The 15,094-nt window shown below is 34.3% G+C and overlaps 1 protein-coding gene across 1 annotated transcript in view; it reads left to right on the top strand.

Moving 5' to 3' along the window:
• LOC106142239 (uncharacterized) overlaps positions 1 to 15,094 on the top strand; it is a 118,669-nt gene that overhangs the window by 99,094 nt on the left and 4,481 nt on the right. Inside the window, exons 4-5 of the mRNA XM_013343934.2 lie at positions 13,672 to 13,836; positions 14,676 to 15,034. Of these exons, the coding sequence (XP_013199388.2) occupies positions 13,672 to 13,836; positions 14,676 to 15,034 (524 nt within the window). The remainder of the gene's footprint in view (positions 1 to 13,671; positions 13,837 to 14,675; positions 15,035 to 15,094) is intronic.

The following is a 15,094-nucleotide window of genomic DNA, read 5'->3' as shown; positions in this document are numbered from 1 at the left end:
CGCCCGCGCGTGCCGTCCGCCACCCGATGATCACGACACTTTTATTATTGTACAGCTCTTACATTTATTACTCCATTCATATGTTACCTAGATGATTTATATACGTTTTGTTATTCGCCATGAACGCTGACCTACTGTAACGATCATATCTTTAAGAGTTTTGTTTAACCCTAGTATGAAAACAGGGCATTTTTGCAATAACTGATTTATAGGACAATCATTTGTCTGATGCTTTTGTGAGATATCAAGAGTGTGCAATGTTTTATTAATGTTATAAATTATGGTATTGTTATAAAGTATTGTATTGACTTTTACTTCTTGATAGCAATCGTTTTCTGTGACCCATTTTTATTTTGATGTCCGACATAAAATTTATGTGATCTCGTTAAAAAAGATCAATGGGTCGAATTGATTGTTGTTTAATTTTATGATTAATGTTGTTGTAGATACTTATCAAGTTTAATTACAAAAGCTTACGAGGTATCATGTCTGTTCTTTTTATGGATTAGAAAAAACCAATAGTCACAATGTCCCGAAGGTAACGTTGATCGGGATTCAATATTTGGTTCATATAAGTATATGTTTGAACTTTGCCCTTTGAAACGATTATGTTATACCTTGTATGAGTTTAAAACATTGAGATATATTGATGGAACTCAAACTTTATTAGGAAGGAATGAATTCGTACTCTAGGCGGTCAAGTTACAAAGCGCATCAAAATAAGCCGCCCGCCCTGCGCCGGCGCGGCGGCCTGCGCACACACACTCCGCTGCAGTCTTGCCGCAGTACGCACCGCGCTGCGTTACCGAACGCACGTATTGACGCACTTCCGAACGAACCGGCTTGTAAACAAGGGTCCTACGTGACCCCAGGACTGTTGTGATGTTCTCGTGCTAGTGACTACAATTCAATTTATTACACAAAAGGACATATGATGCATGTGAGTGCATACTTCTTTATCTACATATATTTTGTTTTCAAATACACTAGTCAAATTTATTATGAATGGAAATTTATATTATTCTGATAAAGTAAGATTTTACCTTGGCATTGCTGTACCTATATTCAAAGGAAACTATTAATCTAACACAAGGCCGATTTACAAATGACAATTGATTTTATTCTATTTCGCTACAGTGTAATTGATTGATTTTTTATTCAAAGCATCCTGCCTTTGTGGTAAATTACAAAGCTTTGTACCGTTTTACGTTTAAATAAATAACCTTATCTCCGTGATTCAGCCATGTGTGTATTTTTCAAAACAAAATTCACAAAAATGTTTTATTTTTAAATTACCTAATATAATTATGTTTTATTTTATATAAGTAAGCGAAGCCCGAAGAAATAATGTAATAATAGTACAGATGATAATAATATAAAAAAAACTAAACTTTAAATTAATTTTGGTACTTACTTTCCTTTGCTAATGATTTTTTGACCCACCATACTTGTCTATCAAGTGATATTAAATAATTATAACAGGACAAAGTTAACGGTTAATAAATGCTGCGGGTACTTATACAATGTATTCTGATTCGCTCCTAATGACCACATGTTTTGAACTCACAGCCATTGTTGAAGTTCGTTTACATTGAAAAATTGTAACCATGGCTGTCACTAGGTAACGTTTCATTCAAAATCACTAAACTATTTTTGTGAATAATTGTTCTTGTGATATTTTTTCCATCTCTTAACAATCATTCGGAATTTTATTGTTCCCTTCCGCTTGGGGAAAGCCCGGGTGTTAAAAAAATGTTTGCCTTCTGTAAAAGTTTTTAGCAGAACTATGATTTTGTTGAGATTTAATTACTATAGTAATTACTTGCACTTAATGTCTGTTGAAATACTCAGTTGAAACTTTTATTTTTAAAATTAAAACTATAATTTCTTTAATCACCTAATTTGTATAATTGTTAAACGTAATTCTGTATTGACATTCCTAATATAATTTTTTACTCAATAAGCATACAGCTAAAACATAGTGCTATCAGTAATTTATGTATGCGCTAATGTTAAGTAGGTACTTCCTACTTCAGCAAGTTGGGTTGACATAATACAATCTACATTTAAATAATTACGTCTAAACATCTTGCGGGGTAGACAGAGCCAATAGCCTGAAAGACTTAAAGGCCACGTTCAGTTATATGGCTTTATATTATAATGGTTGACATAAATTTAAGAAAAATGAATTAAACATTAAAAAATTTCGCAAGTACTGCAAAACTTGCTTTTTAATTAGCTAGAAAACAATATTACAAAATGTTGACTGATAAAAAAATTATATCCGGGATTACTTTAAGTTTTTTAACAATTTACCATGCGCCAAAAGCATCCTTTTTTTGTTCCCGTCTTGACAGCATCGGCTTTTGCAATATCTTCATAGAAAGAAAGAAAAAATTAACAGCCATTCATATAATATTTTACCTTCTATACTACAACCACACTAAAAAACAATGTTCATTCAAATTTCGAGCAAACTTGTCTTTTTACCTGAACATCGTAAAAAATGGTTTAATTACTTAATGAATAGTCTACACTTGGCCGGGGCTGGGTAAATTATTATTACCGGCGTTTTGGCTTTGGTGTGTTCTATCTTACCATTACATAATTTGAAAGCTAAAGTAGGCATCAGAAGATGCGGCAGATCGTAGATTGAATGGCCTTTCGTAATTATCCAGTTTGAACTAGATTTATTGGTCTGTAACCCAAAATACCATTTGCGGGTCGTCGGCTTTTTGAACGAGTTCTTGAGACTGTAATATATTTACACTGCTTATCAATTACATAATTATGATTGCCTGATCATGTGTGTGATGTGCACCACTTAAATTTGTACGAACATTTATTACATGAACAGTATTCGAAGGATCTTTTCATTTTCAATAATTGTCGTTGTTTCACTCGATTATATTTTCGTCTATTTCATTTATTATTAAGCAAATTATGTTAATTTATTTTTTAAATAAAAAACTAAGTTTTTTCTGCTTGATATTTTTTGTTTTTAACATTCTCTTCTATCGGACAGAGGTTTTTAAATATTAATTATCAAAAGAACTCAGTTTCCCAGGTTAAACATTAGTAATTCTATGAACTTCTCAATTTAAATTTATGCTCCTTTTTCTTTCCACTCACAACTTTCTTTACCAAATCTTTCAAACATTTGTATTCCTTACCTGCTTTATTCACATCCTCAACCGTCGTATTTTGCATTCTTTGGTAAACCTTAGCTGCTTAATACAACCAAGCTTTCTTCATTTCAGTTCTTTATTTATTGAGCAAACAAAGACTTATTTTAATAAATGTTTTTATTATCGGATATAAAGAAAGTAACAGTATTTAACTTTAAGACTATAAAATTAAATTTGTAAGTGTGACTTACTGGTTCTTCAATAGATTTCCTTATAGGCACTATTACTTAGTTAACCTAAGGAAAATTGAAGTATTTTATTTTTGCTTATTTATTTAAAATTTTGCTTAGAAATTGCTAGTGCAATTCTGTTTTATAATAATTTTATGTTTGGCCTGCGGTTTACCACAGTATCGGCGCGACTCATATACAGGGCTAATACGATAGTTAGATGTAAACATACCTTATGAATAATTCATTGTTATTGTGGTTCTCATTAAACTGGTTCCTAATTCGAATCGAAAGCGCATCTAATCGTAGCCTCCTACAGAACGAGCGGGTATTTATTACATACTTTATGGTAGTTCGTAATGTACTTATAACTACCATGTCATAAATAATAGTCTAGTTTTTTCTATTTTAATAGGCAGGGGATGCAAGCGATTCTTTCTATATTTTAAATCATACTCATTAAAAAAATATGTGTTAAACGCATGCAAATAGGTAGTAGTCTTGTCTATGATAATTCATAAACAGAAAACATATGTTCAATATTTGATTCCAATTTTCTTAACAAAAACACTAACCTACTTTTTATCTTTGATCTATCTGCAAAAATAGGAACACTTTTAAATAAAAGACGACACTCATTTATTTATCACGCATCTTTTTGGTATGTTATGGTTTAATTTAAGCACACTGTTATCGGGTCCTATCAAATGTTCTAAATTAAAACTAATAGATTTTAATTACCTTAATTTAATTATTTTAGTTGTAAGTTTAAATTTAAGTTCAACTTGCAAACACATTATGTAAGTTCCTAGGCTTGTATTAAGATATACGAATAGTGATACAAATAATGGAAATATAAGGGACCAAGCATTTTCCTATACATACTTGGTATTGCATCATGCATAATAAGAACACATTACAAAATTACCCACCATTGTTCTGTATTCGCAGAACTGTACCGCACAACTCTATCTGCATTAATAGTAACATCGCTTCATCTGTTCCCACCAAAATGCACGTACTTACTTACCTAAATCAGAAATATACCTACACAAATTTAGAATTCGTTATACTATGTCACGTAAAATTATGAATAGGGATAAGAATGACCACTTTTTATGGCGGTCCAAAAGGAGTAAAACTAAAAATAATGTTGGTGCAATGTGTTTGGCATCCGACAGGCCCAGGATAGATGGTTACAGCACGTGTTGAAACAGGAGTTTACTGACCCGCTGACGTCGCCGCCGTCATTACAGACGTCCTGCGGCGATTGTTACTCTCCGGACAACCAGTGACAAAAATTACTTCTACATTCTATATTAGACCTTCTAGCTTTAAAATAACGACAGCAGATCACGCACCTTTTGACTGTACCCACCACGGAGTATTCACAAAACTTGCAATTGTCTTGTAACAAAGAACATTGAGCGTAAAACGTCAGTTATTTTAAAACTACAGATAGTAACTACGTAATAAATCGCTTTCTTTAAGTCTGGTTGCCAAATAAAACGTGTGGGAAAAATGCCATGATTAATAAATCATTTAATTGTTGTTTTGTAATTATGCGCCTGTACTAAGATCAGTTTTACAGATATAGGTATAAGTTAATACAAACGATTTTATAATACATACATAAGTACATAATAGATACATCTACATATATCCTTGCAGGGAAGACAGAGCCAACAGTCTTAAAAAGACTGAAAGGCCACGTTCAGCTGTATGATTTTATGATGGAATTGAAATTCAAATACGAGTAGTAACGGGTAGCAAGCCCAATGTTTTATTATATGTGAGTATAAATAAAAATAAATTGGTTTTGATATAGAACCTAAAGTATAATAAGAAAATAATTTTGTAATCGGATCATTTAAAACATTCAGACCGCTTCTTAAGATGTCTTTTCCCGCCCTTTTCATCTGAGGGATTATCTGACCAAGAATTAACAAGGGGATTAATTTAACAAAAGTGTTGTTTCAAACAGTTCTTGGTTGGTATGCTTTTAAAGGACATTGTTATCTTTCCCATGCCCATCCAGGGTTATCAACGCCTTTTGACAATTTTGACGGATGGCTTGGTAACAAATGGAATGTTAAAGTCCTTTAAAAACTTTCCGTCACAATTTTGTATCTTTTGAAAAGTTTTTACACTTACTAATGGCTACAGTTTGACGTTAACGTTAAGTTATATCAATGTTTTTATCTCAGGTTTTTACATTCCTCTAAGTTGCCATATAAAAAACATCAACACGTCTTTTTTGTACGTTATATTTTATTTGTTGTAGTTAAAAATATAATCCAATTTATTATAAAATAACATATTTTCGATTAATGATCATGTTTATCCAGCGCTGTCAAACTGCATAATCAAACTGATATTGCATCAATTCAATTTTTGATTGTAAAAAGTTGGCATAATTTTTTATGCTCCAAACAATAAGTTGTCGTAGTTTTGTATGTATGATGTGGTCCGAATATACCAATTGTTCGGCCATGTGCCGCGCTGCGTACGCGCCGGTTTTTATGCCATTCCGGGAAACATGGCATTATGCACATGTCTCGCTCCGGTGAGTCCTTGGGGACTACCTTTGGGAGGAAATAATTAAGCTTTTAGGAAGTTGTTAGTGGAAGTATTTTGGAGTTATTAATAAAATATGCAAAAATTTTGTGATGTTAAATTATTACACGCTCACTTAGAAAATATTTTATATGTAACGCATTAGGAGTCATAATTATATATCATAGTATTCAAAGTTTTACACAAAATTTTGATTTATCAGTGACAGTAGCCAATTCAAACAATGAATTGTAAATGATGACCTTATTCATAAAAGCATTGTTTCGAAAGTTTGATGCGTTGTCTATTATAGCACCTACTTGATGTCTCCATTTATCAAAACTAATCTGAATCTGGCTTCGACGTTTACGATAGTTTACGTAACGCAAGAAAAGTGGGACATCATCGATTGACGCACCATACGCAGACTTCGCTTCCCAACCGGGGATGTTGCTTTCACAAGTTTTATGTAATTTTCAAATGCATTGCCCACATTGATTGTTTACTCAAGTGCTTATCTGCTGACCATAATCAAATCAAGATTCAATCACTTTCAATAAATATTGAACAAAATACTTATTAAGATTACGATTAAGCATATACATATTTACTTATTGCCAAACGTAATAGATTGAAGTTGTGATAACTTCGGCAAAATCTACATCTAGTTCTTAACCTTAATTCGGACAACACCAATAAATATCATAACGAGTGAACTTTTATCAAGTAAGAATCGTAACATTGCAGGCTGACCAGCTCCGTTGATGTGTTGAGCTCGATGATGTAAATTGAAAAACACTGGTGAACATTACGCAAGGCGAAAGCGGGAAACCGACGAGTTATCGATAGTTTACTGGTTTTTTACAACCACACCGCACTGTGCTTTGTTCCAGCCAGCATTATTCAGAAACGTTACACAACTAGGTTAATTTACGCTTCTTACATGAAACAATTATGGTCAAATTGGTAATCCTCGAAACAGGTCGCTGCCAGGTAACCGTCGCCCGCGACCTACCTGCAGGAGCTAAAGCCTCCGTCCCTTCATATCCTATGTATCATAGTTTGACACAAATCCGATCAAATATTTAACGGTGTTGAAATTTTATGCTTCGGAACCCTATCGAATTCTATTCTGGAGATAAGTTATGTACACTTAATGCGATTATTAAGTAACTTAACGTCTTTAACTTTTATGATCGTAAAATTTCATAATAACATACGTTCGTTTATCTATGAATGCTGTAAAATACCGACAACATTTATGGCTTTAGTGTATATAGAAAATTTGCTTTTGAAACGGAATGTCAATCAAATGAGATGAATGATGTGAATATGTCGGAATGTTGTAATCAACCGAAGCTTATCATTGCTCATACGAGCCAATCAAGCAATTGCAAGATTTTAATTAATAATAGAGGTAGAATATGTGTGCACATACACTGTACTTTAAAAATTAAGACCTATATTGTAACCATATTCAAGGAATAAATGATTATGATTATATCACAATGACCCCTGAGAGTAGTCAGTCCAGTCTCATCTCGTCTCAGTTAAACAAATTACGGCGAGGGACTGCACATACAGAGTTCGCTGCGTTCCAAGATCGCATTGCATACGTAGTCGCCTTAGGCTAAATTGTATGTATAATTTCTTCTATGCACTGATTAAAACTTCCCCAAATCGTGATTGACGCCAGATCTATTGTTGGCCTAAAATAATTACGTAACCTGATTTGATGTGCTGTCACTCATACGCATATTTTCAAAGCAGACTGTTTTGTTAATGTGTAATGATGCGTATTCTTTGTGCTTGCCATTTAATTGTTAAGCAATAGATATGTCCGTTTAACCTATGTACCAATCATTACATTACTAAAGATGCACGCTGAATTATACGCTTCAACGAAAGGTTTAATCGGGGCATTATTATAACTGTCAATCTCTAACATATTTCGTCGCATTTAAACCTATTTAAGTTGCGAAATATTATAGGTTTTACGCTTTGAGTACGTAATAAACGTCAAAGCGGCGCTTCAAAAGATTCTTTTCAAATGCAAATATCTTTTTTGCAAAAAAAAAAGTGTAAAAGCTGTAAGGTTATTTGTAAATGAAGTAGACTAATAAAATCGTCAAATTAGTCAAAAGTTCTTCATTATTTGGAGCACTCGAAATTTTACCTTACTTGTTACTTTACTTATTGTTTTGTATCCTTTTCTTAAGAAATTTTAACTGACTGCTTTAATTTAGGCAGTAACAACCATTGAGTATGAAGACAAAGCGAAAACTTTTTCTTCTTTTTGTCCCCATTAATTTGTCTGCCTTCTTTATATGCATTACAAGTTGGCAGCTCGTTTCAAACATTGTTTACTTGCAGACTTTTTTTGATCATAATTTAAAAATGAATGAGAATGTATGTGCAAGGCCGATGACCTCGATCGCTGAGATTCGGCCCAGAATGCATTTATTCCAATTCGAAGCAGTCCTGCTGCACCAATCCCATGCATGCAATCTTATTACTGACGACTGCCTACTTTCTTTATGATTTATGAGAATATCATCATTATAGCTTGTAAATGTTCAAAATATTCATTTAATTATACAGTTATCTCTTATTTATTTTTTTGGGGAGATTTCCTCTTGGTTCCGTTCATAGAAAGTACCTATTTGCCCTTCTATTTTAGCTTTACAGTGTAATAATAACATGATTTACAAACAAGACGTATTAATTAGAAAACACATCATAATTACTAACATCAACGGAGGCTTGTTTTCGGTAAAAAAGTAGTCCATTGTATAGCAACTACCTGCTTGTCCTAGATAAGTATTAGTTAATGTTGAGACTAATAGTAAGTAGGTACGCCTCCCATGGAATAGAACGGTTTGTTTTTGTGTTGTCGTTAGTAGCGATGTATTAATGTTATGTAATTACATACACTTTTTTTCCAAATGTTCGAAATATAAGCCTGACTAAAGATAAAAAGTGCCTATGGACATAATGTTCCCAACTTAGTAATTTTATAATAGGAAAAACTGTTTTATTTTGGCTCTCTGTACTTAGCAGCGGTACAAAATAATAACTTATACTACAAGTCGTTGCAGCAGTCTACTTTTTAGTAAAAAATTTGGGTTACACATCAAAATGACCGAATAATTCTCATGGTTAAAATATTTACATGACCCATGACTCGGTTCATTGCCTTTGGTCGTCCACTTTTACTTGCGGTATTTATCCAAAAGTGCAACGTTATCGCTAATCGCGATCACTGTGTTTTCACCACGGATGACTCGAGTATCGTTTACAATGGCGAGAGGTGACCTCAGGTATGTGTGCCGGCTGCCCGCTGAGACCGCGACCCGACCTTTACGATGTCAAATGATGGTAATCAGACCATGCTTGTTCCGCTTGCAAATAAACAAAAATATTCAAAAGTTCTGAATTTTTGAGATACTGAACGGATGCGATCGCCTTATTTTTGAGGCCTTTTTAGTTATACTTGTCCTGTAAAACCGAAACACCGTGTGGTTCCCGGCACCAATATAAAAAAGAATAGGATCACTCCAACTCTTTCCCATAGATGTCATTGAAGACGGCTAAGGGATAGGCTTATAAACTTTGGATTCTTCTTTTAGGCGATGGGCTAGCAACCTATTTGAATCTCAATTCTATCATTAAGCCTAACACAGCTGAATGTGGCCTGACAGTCTTTCAAAACTGCTGGCTCTGTCTACCCCGCAAGGGATATAGACGTGATTATACGTATGTCTGAATAACCGAAACACACATATTTTCGGAATTTAGGTAATTGTAATACTTAAAAATATTTCACTTCTTTAATTGTATCTGTCCTACCTTCCAAAAACATTATTTCAGAAACTGTTTACAAACATCTAAAATAAATTATTTACCGGGACACTTGTTAGAACGGATGCCGTAGTGTTCATATGACAGCGTCCATCTATTTGAAATTGAGCTAATGTAGATCATGTTCAAATTCTTTGAACACCGTATCTAAGGTATCGCTTTTAATTATCTGCGCGAACTGGCCACACGACCCGTCAGACGTTACTTTTGTTTGTTCACTGCTATGAAAAAAGATTCCGCCCTACTTTTACGAGGAGAAATTATTACTTTTGTTTGTTAGATATTGATAATAAATAATATTCATCGGATGAACTTTCATTTTTAATAGTAGACACAATAACTTCTTGTTCAAGTAGCAATTCACCATTATTATCCCTATCCAATACAGTCTTTGACCGTCCATATCATCCATCTGATTTACAAGCAGCTTCTGGTAAACTGGAAATCGACGTAGGTTTATATGGGCAGGTAAAACAAGAGATAATTCCTAAGTTTATCTATTTCTTCCTTGACAATGCAGGCGTAGACGTGCCGGCGATATCCTCGTCCCAATCTCGAGTATGTGATGAATCATGTCGTGATTGCATTCCGGGACTGTGTAAGTGTACTGAATACTTACCACATTACTTACCGTTAATATCTTCTGGGCCACTAAATTCACCTTTAAACCAATGTTAAGTATTCATTTCTGAGTAATTACGACGCCGCAGAAAGTTTTATTGGAAGTAAATTGTGTTAAATTTTAGTGCTGCGTCTGCATTTTTGCGATTAATGTACAATAAGTGACAATGAGATGAATTTTACCGTCCTTATTATCTTATTTAATGACTATGGTTGTTGTCCTCAATGACGCGTCTATTAAAAAGCCATTAGACTGAAACCTTCGTTCGTTCGTTTATTAATTTTGATAAGACATACTGACATAATAAAAGTAAATTGTCTTATTATAGGTCATTATTATGAGTGCCGGCGGTAGTGTTGGCACTAGGCAATCAATCAAATTTTCAATGATCTACTAAGGCAATGCGGCGATTGCACAAATGAACTCTGTTACGTTTTATGACTCCAATTTAAATTGTGCAAATATTAAATACAGTTTTAGGTAGTTGTCATTTTCGACTAGGTTTATTAATAAAAATGAACAAGAGAATAGATAAGGTCCGATGACTATTCTACTTTTCTCTTTACTGTAATTTAAAGTTAAAATTTGAAGGAAAAGAACTTAACTTAGACCTCGCGAACACTACTTGGCACAGAGACTACATTTTCAAGAATTACATATTTTTTTTATGTTTTTGTTAATTACTACGAGAATCCTGATAAAAAAGTTACTCGTAAAATAAACAGCGTACATAGAATACGTTTTACTTTTAAAAAAAAACTTCTTGTAAGAACTCAGTGGTTGTTTATTATACTTTAGATACTGACTGCGCGTGCACACTATCCTGCAATGGCAGCTATTGCTGGAATGTAATTTGATATTCGAACTCCGTTGCTATCGCTCGCACGATATATTAGGGCAATGTGGGTATTATATTGAACACGACACGGACACTGTTTCTCTTTAATCCTCTAATTACAAGCGACCCAGAAATTTTATGGTAATTACAGTGCACTACACTTTGAATGTAGTAAGTAATACATTATTTAGAAAATGCCTTGAAACCTTTTAGTCACTTGAAATAAATTCAATGCGACACGAAAGATGTGTGTAAAAGCGCCATAACCACCAGTAAGACACGCTTCTCTTATCTAAGTTTTAGGACAGTTGAGGCTTATCTAAAAACTTACGTCGCCGTGCCCACTTACTCCAGAACAAACATTTGACTTAGAAAGTGCAGTTCCGTGTAACACGTTCACAGATAACATTTACGTGCTTATTTGTTATGCTCCGATTTCCGAGTACTTGGCCAGTACTGCAGTCAGCAGGTGTTGATTGGAGAGCAAACAATGAATGCACTCAAAATCGGGCTAATCCTCACTTACACAGATATCCTCTGTAATCAAACCAATTACGAAACATTAAACTTATACTTGATAAAGTAGGCGTATGGCGTCTTTGATGTTTCAAATATTTAAATATTTAAATTCATTCTTTATACCCTAATTTGGATGTTTGTTGATATCTAAAGAATGTTTTTATCTTTTAAAACAGGAAAGCAATTGAATATCCTGCAACAGCACAAATGTCAACTTATTCCTTTTTAATTTCATACAACGAATTAAGAAAAAACACAAAGCCAATGTCGATATCAGATAACATTCTTCTAAAAAATTTTTTGTCCACTTGTGATGGTGATGACTAACGGTAATAAAATTGTACTGTCATCACATCACAAATACCTTTGCATATACTTGACTGGTCAACTTGACATAACTCGCGTTAATTCTTGCCTCGTCCGACTGTCTGTTGCTATTTCGTCACTATTTTGAAGAACATCAAACATGCTCACTCATTAATGTCAGTAATTATGGAACATTTACTGTTACCTACCAACGCACTCGTCACATCTGTTTTTGTAATCGCTTCATAATTTGAACGCCTAACGGCCTCAAAATCCAGACAGTCAGTTGAAATAAAAATTACATCAAACAAAATAGACGACACACGCTTTTTGAAAATTATTTCATTGTAGACATATTAATACTGACGAAGTATTCGTTAATATACCTACTTTATTTATAAAGCAGTCTTACATTAAAAATACCTAGTAAAGTGTAAAGAAATTCATTTTTTGACTAAGGTTCAATTTAATCTTGTACAAAGATGACTCATTTCCGAATTTCATTATACAAGGATATTAAAGATTGCATTTAAAACTAACATAAAAGAAGTGAATACACGTAACTCTCGGAGGTTTGTCGCTGGTCGCGGTCGTGAGTCAAACGCATAATTTAACGTTTCACTGCACACGGCTCCGCTCGAGTTAAACTCGATTGAGGTGAAGATTGTGGCCTTTCAACATTTTAATAGGAATGAAATCATTACATTTATGCTGATTTGCTATTAAAACATCGTTTAGATCCGAGGCTCTGCAGAACACAGCAGATAAACAAGAATGCCATTCGCATGCGTTCTGCATATTCTCCATTGCAATCGCATACGTGACTCCTCGGTCATAATGCATTCTACACTTGTACATGTAGACTTGCATAATATACATGTCTCATGTGCATTTGTAACTTTGTATGTTACGTCCTAGTCGTAAGAAGTGTCTATAATTTTACATATTCAATATACGAGTAGTTTCTCACGGTCCTTGTCCTTCGTCCGGTTATAATAAAGAATGATTGTCGAAGACACGGTTGAGGGAGTCGTGAGTGCCTCAGGAAGTCACCCTCGGGGCTCACCTACGACACGACCAGCATTTTGATTAGAATTATTAGCTTCAAATGTCTTTAATAGAGCATAATGCGTATTCGGATATGGTCTATTGTCTCCATGGTCTTACCTTAAATCATCATCGTTTGTTTGATAAATGATAGACGTTATATTTTTTTTCTACTGTTATATATTGTACTACTACTACGGTACCATCTTTAATACGTTGGTCATTGTCCTCTGGTCTGTCACATTTTTATTGTTCATTGTGACTTTGATCTTGTTACCCGTTAACTAACGTGATGTATGCTTTAATCTCTACCAAAGGATACTTAAGTATGTTATGCGTATAAAATGTTATTTATACAGAGTTATCTATAAATTTGGATAATAATATCAAAAAGTCTTCCTTAACACATTCCATGAAATTCAGGTCACTAAACATATGTCATTTGAGCCCGTGTAACTATTGGCTCTGTCTTCTCAGAAAATATTAAAATGGTTATTAGTAACTAAATGTGTATGTTTATAAAACTAGACAATGTTTCTAACAGAACGTATTTTTTTTACACAGATTGAGCGGCTGGCGCAGTATGAGCGCCTTGTCGGCGGCGGGTGCGCCCGGCGGCGGGCGGCCAAGCTGTCGGACTTGGAGCGCGTGCAAGATCTGTTTCCCCATGATTACCTGGCGCTGCATGACGCTGACGCACCTTCTGCACTCGCCTCGCATCATGCACAGGTAAATTCATCTTTTTTCGGCAACAGAAGTTTCATGCTAGTCTGGTAGCGAATAAAAAGCATAGTGTGGACCGACTACTTCTCGATACGTACAGATTGAAAAAGTCAATCATGTGCTTTTGAAGTTGGGATTCTACATTTAGGCGCTGAGCTAGCAAACTGTGATGATCTAGATCTCAATTCCAATTTTAACCATTAAGCTGAACATGTCCTTCGAGTCTTTTCCGAGACAATTAGCTCTGTGTGTAACCTATTTAAGGGATAAATACTTAGTATGTGTAACGTTTCTGCAGAACATAGGCCCAAAGATTTTGAATTTTATTAACTAAAAAGTTAATTACAGTAATATCACTTGAATTATCGAGTCTTCTTGTTTCGTGACGTAATTGGTACGTCATTGAAATTTTAATGGTAATATATCTTACATAGCTGTTCAACTACAAACATCATGCAATACCAAAGGTGCCAGCAGTAAAAACAACAGAAACGATACAAGTAAACTACTTGGAGAGAAATTCTTCATTGATATTAGTATTCATGTGGTCATATTTGTGACTATAACAATATGACATCAAAAGAAAGTTACATTAACATATTACTTAGTAACAATTATGTATGCCATTATTGTATTATGAATATGTATGTACAGTTGACATAAGTATTAGCAGAACATTATTTCTTTACAAATAAAGTTGTAGTTATATTTGCCTTGAGAAAATTTCCCATTAACATATCTAAAGTTTTCCGTCGTTACGTAAGACCAGATTTCTATGCAAAGTTTTTAAATTGATTGTTTGTTCCGAGAGTTAAGTAATATATTTTTCCTTATTCCTTTTCCAGAAGTCAAAGAGTCTCCGTAAACGACCAAGCTTGGACATTGGCGGCTCAGTCACCTCAAACGGAAACTCCCTCTCACCTCGAACCTTCATAATGGAGGCGCCTGTACAATTAGCTCCTTTGGGCTCAAACTCCCCACCATTAGATCGTAACTTGTTTCTCTTCAGCGACTTGTTACTCATTGGCAAATCCAGAGGAACACATTGCTTCAAGCTCAAAGAGAGTGTGAGACTGGCTGAAGTATGGGTGTCACTGCCAGAAGGAGATGATACTGGCTTCCTGATAGGCTGGCCGACGATCACGGGAGTTGCTAATTATTTAGCGACATATCCCACGCAGGCGGCTAGGGATAATTCGTACAGGTACGTTGGTTGGTTGCTTGAAAGATTCATTTCAATATTATTATGTGCATGTTATTACTA

The sequence above is a fragment of the Amyelois transitella genome, chromosome 17 (genome assembly GCF_032362555.1).
Source record: "Amyelois transitella isolate CPQ chromosome 17, ilAmyTran1.1, whole genome shotgun sequence".
Classification (NCBI taxonomy): Eukaryota; Metazoa; Arthropoda; class Insecta; order Lepidoptera; family Pyralidae; genus Amyelois; species Amyelois transitella.
The sequence above is the reverse complement of the archived record's forward strand: the minus strand, read 5'-3'. Positions and strand labels throughout refer to the sequence as shown.